Genomic DNA, 17,882 nt, shown 5'->3' on the forward strand with positions numbered 1-17,882 from the left:
TGTTGTGTGAGAAATATCCTGCAGGAGGTGTGTATGTGTTAATGAAGCGAAAAAAGTTGTTTCTTAAACACAGTTTGGTTAATATTTCTGATATAGGTGTCTCACCTAAACTTGACAAGTCTTTCAACTACTTTATAAACTGCATGGAACAAGATACCATTTATCAGTAATACTGAATACCTGCAAATGTCACACTGACTACAAATTATTATCACTAATTTGTTTAAAGAGCAAAAATGAATAGAAATCACTTACAGAAACACCTTTACATGTATCCCTCTGTTATAACACACAACAGCCATACTTTTCAAAATGAACTGCTTTGTTCAGTAATGTCAAATCCAGATCAATATTCAGTCAAACACTCAATCATATCTAATTAAGGTTTCAGGGTTAGCATGCACAGTGGGTCCCCAGCCCTGAAAAACACCCAGTGACTGGATTAGTCTCAACCTCAAAGCAAACGTCTTCCAGCTCACTTTCAAATGACTAACACTGATCATTGGGAGTGCAGATCAAAAACAAGTTAAAAAAAACAACAAAAACAAAAAATGTTCAGCAATAGCAGTAACTGCAAGTGGCTAGAATTTAATTTCCCCAGTTAGCTGAAACTTGATTTACAGTGGAGGAGTTGACCAGACCAACTAATGACTCAAAGTGTTGGGTTTTCAGGAATGTCTTCCTGGAAAAAAAAAAAAAAGTTAAAAACAAAACATACACCATGTGCACAGCAAGTGGTATTCTTTCGAACAGCCATGGGTAGGGTGTTTTTGTGCTATGTTGTTGCTGGGTGACATGACTTGGGCAGAAAGTAAGTGTATGTATATGTGTGTGTATGTGTGTGTGTGTGTGCGTGCGTGTGTGTGTACTGCTATGCTGTCTCTGTGTTAGAGAGCTGTTTATGGTGATCTTTCTCTGCTCCCAGGTGCACAGACCTATTGACCCTTCCATTGTAGAGCCATACACAATTCAAAAAAGCAGTCAGGTTTTTCTGATCACATTTTTAAACCTCCACTGTCACTTTGCTATTTTTCATCCACCTATCCCTTTCAGATGAATTCTTTAAAACTCATTTCATGTAGAATGCTGTAAGTGTTCACGCATAATTTGCCTTTGAAACTAGAACTTCTTCACCCCGAAGCGTTTTACCCATGAAAGGTGTGGCACTCACAGCAGATTAGCATCATCATCGTCATCGTCATCATCATCATCATCATTATCATGCTCATCATTTCGAAACAACTTCATACACACAGCCTGTTAACAGGAAATAGGGAGGAAACAGAACAGCAAGGGAGTTGGCGAGGAACCGCAAAAAGCCAGAGGGCATGAGAGTGTCGGAATGCCGCCAATCAATCACTGCCACAGGCTGCCAGTCTGTGCCAGCACAGCATGAGGACTGGGTAATAACAATGACATACATCCCCACAAGTGTGTGTCTAAGAAGCAAACCACCGTATGGGTGAGCAACATATGCACTATTATCAAGCAGGTTCTCCTTGTCCCAGATAGAGATCTATATGTTTGTTCAACAACTTGCAGACAAAAGAAAAAACCCAGGAGGGAATGTCAGAATTTCCTAGAAGTGGCAGTAACAGGTGCAGCTGCTGGCTTGCCAGGCCAATTCCCGTTCTTGTTGTTCTCTCGCATCAGATCCAGGACACACCCTGGTGACAGTATCATCCCCCCAAAAAACAATCCTTCCCCTTTGAGATGGCTGCAGAAATTGAAGTCTGAAATCCTTCCATATCAACCCAGCACAGACAATGACATGTCTGTATTAGGAGGAGGGGGGCATATGAGACAACACCACTGTCTGGGACACACTGATGCAGTTGTTCTTGCAAGGTCTGGTTCTTGTGCTCTGACCAGTGCATCATCCACTTGGCCATGACAGGGAACAATGTCTCCACAGAGAGAACTAGAGCTGACGGCCAAGATGGAAGCTTTCTGCCTGTCACCACAGCAACACAATAGCTGCTTTAGACCCGAGGCCATGAGACATGTGTGTCCATCACCCTGCCTGCTTACTCTCCAGGTCTCTTCTCCCTATTCCGCTGACAGCCTGAATTCCCACTGCTGGATTTAAACTCACACACTCCAACCCTCTCACTCTTAACCCCAAGCCCCCGAAAAAAAACAGCTATTTCTGTCCAGTCTTCCCTCTGAATGCTGGGCGGATGGATTTAAATGTGTGTCAGAAATTAGAAGAGAAGCAATGAGACAAGAATAGGAGAGGTCTCCATCTGGCAACTCTAAGCAGGAACTCTGTTCCTTTTTTATATAACCAATGTATCATTCACAGAGCTACTGGGACCTGGAGCACAAACACATCCAGTGGTTTCCACTCACCCATGACAAACTGCTATCAGCAGCACTCCAGCCTTGCCCCCCACCCCCCACTGCCTGCCAAAGGAAAATCCAGGAAACCACAGTAACGCCACTCTGCACCAACAATATTTACTTTCGCTCTGCTCAAATTCACACATTTCAATATTGACAGACTGCCTCTGCACCTTCCCCTGCAGGGAGTGTAATCTCTGAGTAAACACTGCATGTATTTATTATACTGATTGCTGTAACTGCATTGTGTATGAAGGTGCTTCACTCGTTTTTGCTGTTACGATCAATCTACCTTCTTTCTTAACTATGATCCTGAGTCTATGTCTGTTCTGTCTGCCAGCTGTCAGCAGGGGTTGGAACAGCCACTTGTAGCCTGGGTTACACAACCCATGCTACCTATGAGCTGGGACAACATCCCCTATGAGACTGGAAGTAGTGTGTATATCTATACAGGTGCTTTTAGTGCTACACTTTCCGTACAAAGACAGGAATGATCTGTTTTTTGGTCTGTGCCATATATAATCACTAACATTTGGGAGCAACTCAGTGTGTAGATAATACAATTTCAAAGTCTGATGTGTAAGTATTCTTCTCCATCTAGAAGAGGAACCACACAGAATGCAAGGGAGTAACTAATATGCACAAACATAAGGCACTGCATTTATTTGTACATTTGGCATAGTTTCTTGGTTCGATATTGTGAGGGCTCCGGGAAATGGCTTCAACATGAAACAGACTTCATTCTGCTCTGCTTCACTTATGATCAAACACAGCAACACCAGGGCAGGTGAGGTGGGTGTTCAAGCCAGGACACAGCCCCTTCCACAATGGCAGCCCATGGGCAGGCACACCACCCCGACATCTCCAATTACACCGCCTGAATCTCCTACAATGCACTTCCCTGGCAAAAAGGTCCACAAGAATCTAGCCTCGGTAAACACATACAGTTACATGCGGGTACAAACATCAAGAAAGATGTGTGTTAAGAGGCGAGTCTGACTGTCTTTAATCAGCAGCAATCAGAATGGCAAATACAGAACAGTGGAACACTGCTCCCGTCTGTAACAGATAGGTTTACACAACAGCTTGGTGAGGGAACTTTCTGTTTTAGATTAGAGATGCAGAACCTACTTTTTGCTGGCCTCGCACACGTCAACGATGTTGGAGAAGAGGTGGTGGTGCTCAGTTTTTGTCATAGTGTCTCTAAGCTCCTCTGAGTTCTTGAACATCCGGATCAGGATCTCCAGGCTGTGTAGGTAGGAGTGCTCTGAGGAGATGACCTCAAAGATGGCCTGGAGAGGTCCAATGTGGACACAGGGAAAGGCAGTGTCAAACACGGAACCCACAACAAGCAATAAGTCACTCTCTGTCCATTCATTTATTTACTCACTATCAATACTTAAAGGAAATTGCTTCAAAGATGGACATTTATTTATCTAAATATCTGGGACTGTTCTCATGTTTTCAGCATTTACAGCATTTGCTGTTCTTTTCCACATTCTTTATTTGTCTGTTTCTGTGCTTCCATTCAATCCATTGTGTATGGGTTTATTTATTAGTCTAAAGTGGTTAACCCCCCCTTCCCCCATCAGCCCATGTACGCAGTATCTCCAGAGCATTCCCATGATGCTGCACTGTACTGTGCTGTGTCCTTTGCTCTGTGCATTGCCTAAGGGCTAAGGGGGAGACTGTTCCCACAGTGAAGACGCCAATCTGGCTCCACAGAACATAGACAGACCACCCTACCCTCCCACCCTCCTCTTCATCCTGCACCACCCAGCCCCAAGCAAACAGCACTACTGCACTAGGCTGCAGAGAACCAGCCCCAGAGTGAAGCAATACTTAATGAGGATGATGTGCAGGTGACATCAGTGGTACAGAGTGACACTTATAGCTTTCCACTCACGGGTATCATGGTGCACTTAAAAGCAATCAGGCTTAAAATGCCCTTTCTACTTACAGTCAGGTTAGGTGAGGTGAGGTATGGTTAAAAGCACACTTCAGGTTACACTACCTTTGGCTGAAGTCACCATGTTTATGGAAATTATGAGCGAATAAGCCTGGCACAACATCAAGTACATCATGAAATCTTGCCCAAATGGAATTGATCTCTTTAAATAAACACTGAACATGTCCAGTCAGATGGAGACATCATACGTGATGTGGGAGAGGAATTTTTCTTTTCATGTCATTCATACTAGTCTTTCCTGCATGCTTATGTGCTAGTTCAAATGAATAAAAATGTCACAACATGGTGAAAAGAGAACAGCAAATGACTAAACCATACACAAGGATATTAAAACCGGTCAAGCTGGACCATTTTCTTTCCCAAACTAGCAGATTTTTTGCAATCTGGTGAGCTAGCAGCAGCAATAGTTTCTAGATATTTATCATTACATATCATGACACATCCTTCTGAAGCTAAATGAACCACTGAAAAAGGTAATTTTTCAGAACGAGACACTGAGGCCACTAAGCCACAGGTCAACCTAAATATTGGAAACGAGTTAGTATAAACCTTGCTATATTAAAGTCTGGAATTGGTGATCTACAGGAAGTGAGCTACAGGAAATTGTCAGTTTTACCTCTTGTCTTTTCCGCTCCTCCTGGGATAAGTTCTGACATACTCCACTCCTTTTAACCTTAAGGACACAAAGTAAGGGGCAGACATTTCATCAATCAGGTAAAACCATAACAGTGTGCTTTATTTAACATGTTTATTTTTGCCCTTCTCCTTTTTAAAGCAAAGAATATTGGAGAGTTGACGTCTGATTGATTCCAGAGTTGGGGTCAGTTCCATTTCAATTCACTCAATGCAAGAAATGTGCTGAAAATCTTTAACTGTCAGGAAGTTCTACACGTTGAGGAGTTGGGATGTGTGCAAGAGGGTGCTAGGTGTAAAACTGTAATGAACATAAACACAACAGTCAAAACATTAAGCTGCCCAGTGACAGTGCACCATTCTTTCCTGCTGTCTGCATGTGTGTGTGTGTGTGTGCGTGTGTGTGTGTCAAGTTTCACTCTTCATACTTTTGGAGCCACCTGAGGCATACACTGTAAATTCTTAACCAGGCCAAACAGAAAGTCCCAGAAAGAAAAAAAAACTGTATTCAAGTTCAGCCAGGCCAGCCTTTGTACCAAGAACAATTGATTCAAGGGTTCATATCTGGTTCACACTTCAACTGGCTGAATCACATGCTATGTTAATACCTGGGAAACCCATCAAGAGTCATGCCCCAAGTCCAGCGTGGCACAGTTGTGCCCCGTCTGGGACGTAAACCCATAAGCATCTCAGGTCCAGACCCCTCTGAAAGAAGCCCTGACTCTGAGCCTTCAAAGGTTTTCCTTTACCTGCATTGTCTGAAACACTCGCTTACACCATACTGTACAAGGATTCATATGTATATATTTCCTTGTAAAGTATAGCATGAGTGTTGACTTGTTGACCTGCTGCAACTGGAATTTTAACATACGTGACAATATATCAAAGGATAATGTTAGTGTAACTCTGATTGAATATCTGATTGATATTTATTAAATTCTAATGGTTGATCACTACCAAGGTGCTTGTAACTGACCAGACATCAATCATTCAAAATATCTGCTACCAACTTTTTTCTTTCCAAACTGAATGATTCCATAAGCCTTTTTATTTTGTAATGGATTCTAGGACAGTAAACGTGAAACACTTCCTGGATATAGTGTAATCAAAAAAATCTTCATTTTTTTCAGTGGTTGTGGTATGATATCCAGATACTTTCAAGGATACTACACTATTCAGACTATCATATGTGACTGTACTGATAAGCACCCTACATAGTATTCTATTTGGGACACAGCCAAGGTGGCAAAACAAGAGGGCTATGGGGCTCACTTTCTGTCCCATCCACACACCATACCTTTATAAAAGAAAATTAAAACATACCCTTCACTACACCCCAGAACTGAAACCAAAAGGAACTATTTGTTCTCGTAACCCTGCCTTATTTCTGGAAAACGCAAACAGCCATCGAGGTGGATTCCAGGGCGAAGTCCATTCCTCTCTTTTTTCCCCTCAGCCAGAGAAAGGAAAAACAGCTATTCCCAGCAGAATTACAAAATTGAGACATAGAATATTACATTCAAGACACACCAGTTCAGCTTCATCTCCCTAGAGCCCAGCAAAACCTCCAGCCTCAGAATTATGAACAGACGCAGGTACATCGGGGGCCCACAGTGCTCAGATGCCGCGTTTTCTTCCATTTTTTTTTACCCTCTCCTGGACTATGCTGTAGCGATGCCAGCCTGCTGCTGAAGTGGGTCAGCCCACATCACTGCTCTCTCTGTCTGGGAACATTCCCCCCAGTCCTCACATGCCAATTTAAGCAGGTCCAGATAGGAGTAAATAAAAACAACAGGAATGGAACGCCTAAGTGGAAAATGGCATTAAAACTAGGCCATTCCAGGCCAAACTGGATTATGTAATGTGCCAACGCCAGAGACACCACAGTGTGTTCCCTCCACATTCCCTTCATTCTTCCAGAGGGAACAATCCTCTACGCTCCCTATGGGACTGGCGGGAGGTCATGGCTTCCCCATCCAGGATGTATCAGACACGGCTGCTTCTCTCTGGTCAATCCCCCACCACTCACCGCAAGGAAGGTCAAGATGGCCAGGCAACGGACACTGCCATTACCATGGCTCGGACTGCATTACACTCCTAAGTCCTTGGGCATTTTTCCCCTCCATAACAATGTGTGTATGCCTGTGCTATGTGTGTGTGAGAGAAGGAGAAAGAAAGAGTTATGCGTGTACTATGTAATGCACATGTTTGTGAACAGTTTGTATGTGTTGAGTGTGTAGGTGTGTCCTGGCCAAGTGTCTCACCACACTGAGCTGGCTCCAGGAGATTCGAATGGGTTTGTACTGAACCACAATGCGGTCATCAGGCTTTGGTTCCCTTGACTCTGCATCCTCATCAGAATCATTGTGCAGTGCTTTCTCTTTATAGTTCTGGTACAGAACCTCATCTTCTGAAAGACAGCGGAGCAAGATCATACACGCATTTGAAAAGCCAAGACGCAACATCATCATCAGAGTCTTTCACACTGTGAAATTGTTCTACATGGAGACAAACCTCATTAACTCAACATGCGTTCAGATCAGCACTTATTAGCAAGGCAAAAAAGATAATGGGCTCCTATAAACTGTGTGTGTCTTGTGCATGTGTGAGCATCTACATAGGCATAAAGTCTCCCACACACCACAGGCCCAACATCTTGAAACCTTCTTACCTTCACTGTCAAATGTTCTCTGTGTAGGCAGTCCTTTCTTCTCCTTATGCTGGGGGAGAAAGGCAGAAATGGAAAATGACTGACTTTTTCAGATTGCCCAGTTGCCAACTGGTTGCTCTCTTTGCCTTTGCAGCACAGTCGAAAGTGCAGCCTTAAGCTGATTTATTGGGTCAGTAAATTACTCTGGATGAATAGCGTCTGCACACCGATAAGGATCAATATGCAGGGTAGAGATAGATGTCAGTGCTCTCATGAGACTGTCAAAGTCAGCCGTTGCGGTCTTCTATGATCAGCTCTTCTCCCATCACTACACACAGAATTTTAGGTCAACAACTACCATTACACAACAAATGGAACACAACAGCATGAATTAGTGAGTCATGACCTGGGCCTCTGAGCAAAATGTTGCAGGTTAAAATGAAAGCAGAATACCGCTGTAGCACACTTGAGCAAAGCACTTCGCCTGAATTATTTCAGTAGATATGCAAGGGTATAAATGGGTAATATAGAAAATATAAGATGCCCTTTTATTAAATTGCCTTTCATAAGGGCAGTATTTTATTTAATAAGCAGTTACCTAAAGACGTCCATTCACTCACTGACATATCTTAACACATACTTTATTTTAAAATAATCCTAATTTTTGTTCATCTTGGAGAAGCCACATACTGACGATGAAGAGAGCTTACTCTGCCCACCTTGCCCTTCCCAGGGCTGGCCGGCCACTCCTTGTCTCCTGGCACTCCTCTCAGCACTGACTGGGATAGGCGATGGGACTTATGGTCATTGTCCAGGTCCACCCCACTGACCACTGCCCTGCGGTAGGAGGTGGATCGGAGCCCCCTCTTCAGTGTTCCAGGGCTGTCATTGTCACCATCACCATCCCCCCCTGTGGAGAAGAAGGTGCCAGTCTCCACCATGCTCACAGCCCGTGGTGGCCGTTTGCTGGGCTCCAGCAGGTTCACGCTGCCGTGGTTCCCGTGGGCGGCCTTGTTGAGCCGCACATCGGAGGCCAGGCCTCGGGGGATGAGCTGCTGGGTGCCCATTTTCAGGGCAGCTGGGCTATTGGTGCTCAGGACAATGGAGGGGTGGGGCTTGTTGTCAGGGGCTTGGGAGGCTCCTGAGGACTGACGGAGAAGCACTACACCTCTGTCCCCTGGGCTCAAGGGGCAGGGCGTTGGGGGGTTGGAGGGGGTGCGGGGTGTAGAGGGGTTGGATGATGTGCGGAACGAAGGGGGGTCAGAGGGGGTGCGGGGTGAGGGGGAATCGGAGGGGCTGGGGGGGAAGGGAGTACAAGGTGAGGCTGAATCAGAAGGGGTGCGAGGCGAAGGGGAGCGGGGCCAGGGTGAGTCAGAGGCAGTGAGAGGCGAAAGTGAGTTGGAAGGGGTGCAGGACAGGGGGGAATCAGAGGGGGTGTGGGGAGAGGGAGAGTCAGAGGGGGTACAAGGTGAGGAAGAGCAGGGTGAGTTTGAATCAGAGGGGGTGCAGGGCAGGAGGGGATCAGATGGAGTGCGAAGAACAGGGGGGCGTTCCAGGGCTTCTAAGCGCTGTTTGGAGAGGGACAGGTGGTTTTTGTTGCGATTGGGTGGAGGGCTGGTTTTCCAGCGAGGCGTTTCTGGTGGACTGGAGCCAAAAACGATCTGATCTGTCTGAGAAGTCAAGGTGATTGGGCTGGACAGTCTCTTTTGAAGATCCCTCTGACGGTCACCAGGTGGGTGTCTGTCCTCCCAGCGGGTCCTCCCATTGCCGTTATGGGTTCCACCAGCAGTGTGGTACACTTGGTTGTCAACTGCAGGCTTGTCGCTGTCTGACTTGAACTTGGACAGAGAGAACCGTGCATTGGACAAATGTCCAATGCTAATGCTCCTGACAACCCGCGTCTTGCGAGTAGGCTTGTTCAGAACATGCTTCAGAACCACAGTTTTGTTCGGCGAGGGCATGATCTTCTCAGCAGGTTGAGTCAGGGTGTAGACGCATTTATCCTCTACAGGAAAGTCTGTCATTAAAACACCATCAGTCTGGTAGCTGAAAGGTCTTGGTTTGGGCTTGCTAGAGTCCGGTACATTAGCTGACCGTCTTTTCCACCGTGGAATAATATTGTTATTGGAAAGATCCACCTCATTCCCGCCTTCCATAGCGCGTCCTCTGACAATCACAGCAGATCCACGTCTAATCCAAGGTACTCAAAAGGCATGCCTTGCAATCCCACCATTGGCTGTGATGACGCCCTAGTTAAACTGATGCAAAAAAAATGTTTATTTATTTAACACGTATTTGTTGTTTACATGCCCTTTTACCATCAGTTTCTGGAGTGTAGACAGAGAGACTGTAAGATGATATTGGTGTATTTACTAAGGGAGCCGACAACGGTAACCCCAAAGCATCAACATATGAATCCTCTCTTGGTCGAACAGCATTTTCTGAAGGTGCACACCTGTTGAATTCACCCTCTTTATTACCTTAAACTATCACATGATATTGGAAAATTCGCAATTAAAATTCAGGCTAAAATACATGCATAAATATGTTAAGAAAAGCGGACGACTTCTTGACGAGACGATATGTAGAGCTTTATTTTATGTATTCATTTAACTTTCCCCTTTGGCTATTCTTTTAACGTCAAACCTATGAACTAATCTATGAACTATCTACGGAAAAAATCTTTCAAAGCATAAATCCTAAAATTGTTTTGCAACATGTGTAAATATTAACCGATTCTTGCATTTCAATAAAACACGCATCAAAACGAACACTGGGCACTGCGCAATATCTTCTAATCACTGCAAATCACCAATAAAACTGCGCGTGTTCTACCTGTTCCACCTTACAAAAAGGATCTAGTGGTGCTAGTCAAAGCTTTGAACGTGAATTTGACCGCCACTGTGAAGTGCAACACTGATCCCAATGTATCAGTATCCATCGCTACTTCAACACGGAGTGCAAAGTACGGCGGTAAACGAGTCTTGGAAAGAATACTGTGCTTCCGAAATTCATTCAGCGAACGTGAAGTTGTTTTCGTGAGTTCGTAAAGTTATCCAAGATATCAAACACGTAAACAAAGCAATGCCAAAGCAGCAGAAAATGAACACTCCAACAAATGGCTAAAGGAGAAATCTGTGAGCGATTACCTTTTTTCCCCTCTAAGTTTAGCGGCCAACTCGGGTCATTATCCTTAGTTGTTTCCAATTTCAGAGGTAGTTCCCAGTAGTTTATCGTTACTGAATCAATTAATTTTCTTCTGGCTGTAGTTCCAATGCGGTCTCTATCCACTTTCCCCGCGTTCTCGGTGCACCCCGCGGACTAGGAGAGCGCACTTTAGCTGAGCGTGAAACGAGACCAAGCGCAAAACCTGAGCCTGCCTAAGTTCAAGTGACGTCATACACTCTCAGACTTGAGTGAGTCCACCGCACTTTGGCAATACAACAGCAGTGCGGGCGCAAAAGGACAGAACCCAAGTGATGAGATAAGCGGTGGGTCAAAGAGTAACTCTTACGAGACTCGTGACATCAGCTTTGCCACTGTTACCCGCAGTTTGCGGAGAGCTAAGATGGGCAACAGAAGTAATGAAAGTTTAGAAAGTTTCTTCAAACTATTTCACTTTTCAAAAAAGGTTTATTATCTTTTGGTGCCCCCCTCTGGTCAGTACTATCGGTCAGGCATCTCCAAATTGAAAAATGTTTTATTTATTTATTTATTTATTTATTTAATCGTATTTAGTTACTTATCCAGAAGCACACGTACCAATGAAATGAATGAAATATGTAGACTAATTACAGTGTTGCTAAACTCAAGTACAAGGTTCTTCCAGTAGCATACAGGGACGATATAGTCGTGTATTGTGTTAGGGGTTTAACTGTTCCTGCGTAATATATTCCGTGGTCACCTGAATTGTGCTTGACAGATTGACGCAGGATGGAAACACATAGGATTAAACAGACCACTTCTGTTATCACGAGCAGCTGGCTCGACAGATGTTTATGTTTTAAACCGAGGGACATTAAATGTAAAACCAGCATTTTACAGTAGCTTGCAGGGAATTAGGGAGGATGTTAAAATACCAACAGGAACACCCGACGGGGTAATCGGAGTGGTACTAAATCAAGTTAAAATGTTAAATCATGTGTTTTTCTTCCGCGGTTCTTTTTGATTAATGGAAGTCAGTTCCATGGTTAGGAACTGGAGCGAAAACACTGTTTTAACAATCTACAGCTGTTATTTTTGAATTGAAAACAATTAATACCTGGTGTCTTATTGGGACGTTCTACAGCAAGAACATCAAAGTGATAAAACAAAAAAGTATTTAGAGCCCGTGAATTCTGGTTCACAATTTATGCAATTACTGTTGGTCATCAAGGGATCATTCTACATCGTGTAGCCTATATGTGTGATCACGCGCTCACCTGACTGCACGCTTGTCAATGCAGGAACACACATTCTTTAAATATTTGAGTGTTACTACGAATTCCAATTGTTTGATGGGGAGCTGAAGTTTGCAACATCCTAATGAGAGCGTGCCAGATCGTTAGTAAGCTGCAGTTTCTTACTGCATTCTGCGGTTGATGTGTGCATGCCTTTCACATTGCACACACTCAATCCTGACGCTCATTGGTTCCCCAAAGCAAAAACAGCATTCCTCACACATAAATGCTAAGGTTATTGGGCAATGCTTAAAAATGTGTATTGTAGGTTTAATTCAGCATTAAAGTCAGCATTAAAATTACATTATTTTCCTATATACAAGTGTATTTATTCGTTCACTCAAGTTTCTTGACCAAATCCTTCCGATACAACGTGGAAATACACCAATAAATTGTAGGCTATCTAAGGCTGGAACGCGACAGAACTTTATATCTCCCCATAAAAACAAATAATGTAAATGTCGTCCAAATATGATGATGAGGGTTCTAAATTGACCTTAACTGTGGCTGTTAAAGCGCGAGGGACCAATGATTGAATTGTAAGTAAGATAATCGGAAGCACAATTCAACTATTCATTTGTTTTTGCTTGAATCGTTTCAAGCTTTTCGCTGTACATTGTAATTTGTACACGAATTTTAAAAAAGTATCCCGGAAGCACTCCTCTATAAAATCGTAAGAAAGATGCACGGTTCCTTCTTAGTCAATCGATATCTGTTGCAGAGCCAAAATTTGCCACTAGGTGGAAGCACAGTCTAAGATTGTGAATAACACTCCTGGTTAGAGCGTTCTATTTGGTTGCGCAAGAACTTGAAGAATACGTTGAGTAGTACAGGTATATTGTAATTTGAAGATCTGACCCTGGAATAGTTTCACCCTTTTGTACATAGTATCTGTGGTTAAGAAATACATGGATCAGATTTTTGGATGAGATTTTCCTGGTCATGGGATATGCACTGCTGGTGGTGCAATATACAGTATTGTGAAACCAGTGAAACCAACCATATAAAGCAAATGATGCCAATGTGTTCTAACTTGTCCACACAACAACAAAACTGCATAGGTAACTTTTTTCATCATGTGCAGAGAATGAAGTCTATGTCCCCAAAGTTACAATGTTTTTATGTGTGAGACAAAGCATGAAAAATGTGTTTGGTCACTCTCCACAGGTCACACATATAGTATCTGGTATAATCTTCTGATTAGATTTGTTGCTTAGTACATTTATTTGTTCATTACAAATTGAATTGTGTGTGATTGTATTTGACCTTTGAAAGGTCATTTTCTTCTCACGTAATTTGATAGCTGTACAGTTTTATCCGAATGGCCAAAACAGTTGTCTCGCTGAAACACAGGTACTTGTGTCTGCAGCACAAGAGGTCTGGAGCAGTTGTAAAATTTATTCATAGGTGAGACCAATTTGCACCTAAGAACAGATTGAGGAATTCAAAAAATGTTAGTCACTTTCATCTTACACTCACTATATCCACAAAATCATTTTTATGCATGAATAGTGAGTCTGGTCTAATGTCTCCTCTTTTTTCCTTTCTCCCTGCCATCATAGCTCTAAACCAGCCCAGTGAGAGAAGGTCAGTATTGTTGTGTTGGTTTCACCTTTTCACCCCCCAAGTTTCATACTGTATGTGCGTGTATCCCTCAAGGCAACGAAATCCTCTGGGTCTTGTGGTTTCTTTCAGAAAACTTGCTCTTTCTCAGGAAGAGACATGGGAGTGCTCTCATGCCCAGAGGAGTGTCAAACTTCCACTCCCACGCTACCATCCAGACAACCCAGCATGTCAGCTGGAAACACACCCCAGGCTTTGCAGGAGACAGCAAATGGCTTTCCTTACATAAAGGCAATGGTCATCACCTGAAACCATCCTGACTCCTGTGTAAGGGGGTTGAAATGTACAAGTAAACAGGTATTTGCCATTAACAGTTTATACCACAGAAAAAGTGAACTCTGAAAGCACTTGTTGCCTAATCCTTACGTCATTACAGCATTACAGGCATTAATACCAAAACCACTGTTCCACTGAGGTTTCTTTTTTTTTTTTTTGTGAAAAGCAACTGAACACTCAATTGTCTGAGCTAATGTGGATGCAGTATCCACAGGGCTAAACTACATTATGTTTGTTTGTTTAACAAAGATCCAAATCAAGAGGTTAGTCTTGTGTTTCTACACATCTGTGTTTGCATCAGAGAACATTAAGGGGCAGAACTTTGCCCAGAGACCCTTCCTTCCTGTTCCTTAGTTTCAGTGAGAGTGACATGTTCTTTTTCACTAGCTTCACTAGCTTGTTTTTCTCTGATTTGCTGGGCAGGGGATAACTTGTGATTAACAGGTGTGGTGTTTCTTTTTCCTCAATAAACTGACCTGCTCATATTGCTGAAGATTCCCCAGAGGGCAAGGTCTTTTGATGTGGTGTGGGTGGGAGGGGGTCATAGAGGGGACTGGAGTTTGGGGGGGAGGGGGGGGGGGGGTAGAGAGGAGAGGCTGAGAGGGATAGGTTGGTGAAGTGGAATATCATGGGATAGAGGGTTGGGGGCGATAGAATGAATAACTGGAGGAAACAGGTGAAGGAATGACATGGTGGCAGACAGGTACAAACATTCGTTCAATTACCCAGTGTGTAAAGGAAGCCCTCAACTTGTCTGGCCCAACTCCACACTCTGTGTCAGATGTCCTGGCCGTACATCAGAACAAGGGTGGATCAAAGGCAAGAGTGTTACAGAGGGTTGGACAACTGACCTTTGTGCTAGGACCCCACCTGCAAGGCAGCTGTGTATGTGTCTACACATATACGTGTGTCTGTGTGTTTGAGTGTCAGATGGATCAGACAGGCAGTGTTTTATTTCCTAATCATTATTAGTCTCAGGGTTAAACAGGCAGTCAGTTTGGAGACTAACAGTAACCTGACAGCCTCTGCAAACAGGAAAAATTGCTCCTGGTGCTGAGGAATTCAAATGAGGAAATAAAAATAGATAATACGCAAATTATTTAGCATCACTAATTTGGCTAAATTAACAAACTTTCTGTTGTTGTTGAAAGGTCTTTTATTTTTTGTCTATTAGCATAACTTTCTAAAAAGAAGAAAAGCCTGTTGATCCTCTTATGGTACTGGAAGAATCCCAAGAGGGATACATTCAGGTGAGATTTGTCCCCAGAACTTACAATCTGTTACCTTGATTAAACAGAGCTGGCAGTCATTTGAATTAAGGAAATCCCCTAGGGGCCTCAGCCCGGTTCTGATTATTTCTCCAGTCTCCCCAGGCTTCTGCCTCAAGAGGTAATCAATGTCAGAGTACCATGAGAGCACAACATTTGCAGGTTACCCCAATCCATCACTTCATGTCACTTTTGAGCTTTACATAGAAACTTGTGCAGAACATCTTAGGATGCTGCACTCAAATTACACAGCTTCTCTCACAGCTACAGCCTCACTTGGTTGTCACCACAAGAGGTTGAGAGGGCAAGCTCTAAAGCATCAAGTCTGTACTATGCGTACTATACTAACTGCTGCGGTGTTTTATTTAACACTTCCCTCCCCGACAGTGGTAGCATGAATGACCATAAGGCTAATTGGAGACAGACTGCTGATACAGTCATCTCCAAAAAATAGGAATACATAAATACATGTACAGAATAAAATGCTCACAATGTTTAAGAAAGACATGAACTTGACCTTCAGGTTTGCTGCACTGAATGGTAGAATCAAACAAGGGGCTCCATCTGTTTGACAGTCAGCCTTAGCCCAATTATAGTATGAAATTTTCTGAAACATATTTGGATTAGCGCTATAATCTGGTAATGATTTAAATGTATCTAGTGCATCCAGGGATGAGCTTGTCTACACAACACTCCACTGCTAACTAACTTAGTCAGACACACATCTGTAGAATTGGTTCATTTCTACTGGTTATAATATTTGCACGTATCAACATTTTATAGAGGTCTTAGATAAAAAATACCTAAATCAGGTATACATGACTGGTTATCATTTTCATTCAAACTCATTCAAAAGGCAAATTGGATTAAACACCTTTCCTCAGGGGATAATCGCAACAGCCCACCTTCGAGTTGAACATGCAACCTTAGGATTATGAGCCTTGCTCCTTAGCCACAACATTACTCAGCTACTTTTGTTAATCAGAACGTTCAAGGGAGAGACCTGGAGCTAAAATAAACCTTAATTTCCCTGTAATTTACCTTTCAGGATCAGCAGCCAGAGGGTTAATATCCTCTTTAGCCCCTAATGAGCGTACTGTGGTGGATCCTAGTAGTGGGAGATCTATTCATAAAGACAGCTCCTCTAGTCATGCTAGGGGCTCAGCTAGTTACAGAAGACGCGCTCCAAATTGTCCTCGTTAAGGTGGAACGTGTTTTCATTTCTGAACCACTAGGGTATGTTTTGTCTGATGTGACATACTCTAATCCAGTTATTAGCTTTCAATGTGTGTACGGGGGTGGGGGGAGGGGGGATCACTGACTCTTTCTTGCCCCAAGTCATTCAGCTAAAGACTGAAATCTTGAACATATTTGTGGTCTATTTTGTCAATAAATACTTTCCAAGGTCTGCAAGCCTGCCAAGATTGGCAAACTAGAAGACATGGCTTGAAAGAGGGCTCGGTGGTGATGACTATAGATTCATTTTGACGTATAGAATGCTTTGGCCACTTGTCTGTATGATCTGAGACCTACCTGGTATGGATGGATGGATGTATTTGGACTGTCAAGATCATAGTAAAAGACCAGGTCTATATCCAACCAATTTCCCAGCTGATTTAAATCCCTACACTTTCTGATCACAACACACCACTGAGCCCCCTTTATAGACTCTGCAGTCATTTTCAGTTGAGTAGGTTTACACTGTAAACTTGGGGATAAGTGTTAAAAAGCCCCTCATATTTGAGTACCTCAGGCTAAACTAAGGGCTACTCCTTCATCCCACACTGGTTCAGGCTGGTTCCCCAGGGGCGCTCTACCGCTGACCTTAACTACATACCTGAATAGCTTCCTAGAACTCCCCTCTGGAACTGCCTCCTTTAGACCCTTTGAGAGCTGATCCAGTGTATCTCCTGTCCATTTCCTAAGCACAAGGCATTGGGCACGCTTAAGAGTGGCCCACATTGCCTCTCCTCCCTGAGCTGTTGACTCAGCAGGAGAGCAGGAGAGAGTGGACCAAGAATACTACTCAGCTTTGTTTGCAGTGGGCCTTTGTTTCCAGGAGTGCTGTAAATGTCTAATGGGTACACCATGTCTCACACTATGTCTCGCATCAACTCACACTACACTACACTCATGCCTACACGAAACAAGTCACTAGGGTGACTGTCTGCACCTGTTCTTTGTGGTTTCAACCAATAAAACCATTCAATAGTTGGAATCCTGTCCATTTGTGGCAATCATTCCTACAAAGTCTTACAATGAAGTCTGAGATCCAAGAGGGCAAAATTAAGTTTAAAGGGAAAAAATGTGCCTGAGTTGGGTGTATTATTGCTAGTTTGCACCAGTCCAACAATTGCTCCTCTCTCTCTCTCTCACACACACACACATTTAGGTTGTGGTGAGGTAGATAAGCTGTAGATCCAGCCATATGCCAGGGGCTCTGGGCAATGCTGAGACTCGACTAAATGGCCCTCAATAGGGATTATAGCTTTACATAATGGGAACATGACTAAATCTAATCCAATTTGATTAAGCATGCTTTAGTATTACAGCCAGCAAGTGCATGGCTACCATGGGCTCAAGGGAGGCAGAGATGCCACCGTAGTAAGTACCTTAGCTATGAGTACCAGCTATGCACTCCCTCATGGGTTGATGAATTATATCCACAGATCTCTTTCAAG

At 43.5% G+C, this 17,882-nt stretch overlaps 1 protein-coding gene across 1 annotated transcript in view; it reads right to left on the minus strand.

Moving 5' to 3' along the window:
- The window catches only part of LOC118782866 (rho guanine nucleotide exchange factor 26-like), a 35,269-nt gene extending 24,327 nt beyond the window's left edge, over positions 1-10,942 (minus strand). The window contains exons 1-7 of the mRNA XM_036536475.1: positions 10,745-10,942; positions 8,975-9,853; positions 8,315-8,710; positions 7,617-7,665; positions 7,210-7,352; positions 4,929-4,985; positions 3,475-3,635 (exon numbers count right to left, since the gene is read on the minus strand). Coding sequence (XP_036392368.1) covers positions 3,475-3,635; positions 4,929-4,985; positions 7,210-7,352; positions 7,617-7,665; positions 8,315-8,710; positions 8,975-9,751 — 1,583 coding nt within the window. The 5' untranslated portion in view covers positions 9,752-9,853; positions 10,745-10,942. The remainder of the gene's footprint in view (positions 1-3,474; positions 3,636-4,928; positions 4,986-7,209; positions 7,353-7,616; positions 7,666-8,314; positions 8,711-8,974; positions 9,854-10,744) is intronic.
- Between the last annotated feature and the right edge of the window lie 6,940 nt (positions 10,943-17,882).

The sequence above is a fragment of the Megalops cyprinoides genome, chromosome 9, assembly GCF_013368585.1.
Source record: "Megalops cyprinoides isolate fMegCyp1 chromosome 9, fMegCyp1.pri, whole genome shotgun sequence".
In the NCBI taxonomy this organism is placed as follows: domain Eukaryota; kingdom Metazoa; phylum Chordata; class Actinopteri; order Elopiformes; family Megalopidae; genus Megalops; species Megalops cyprinoides.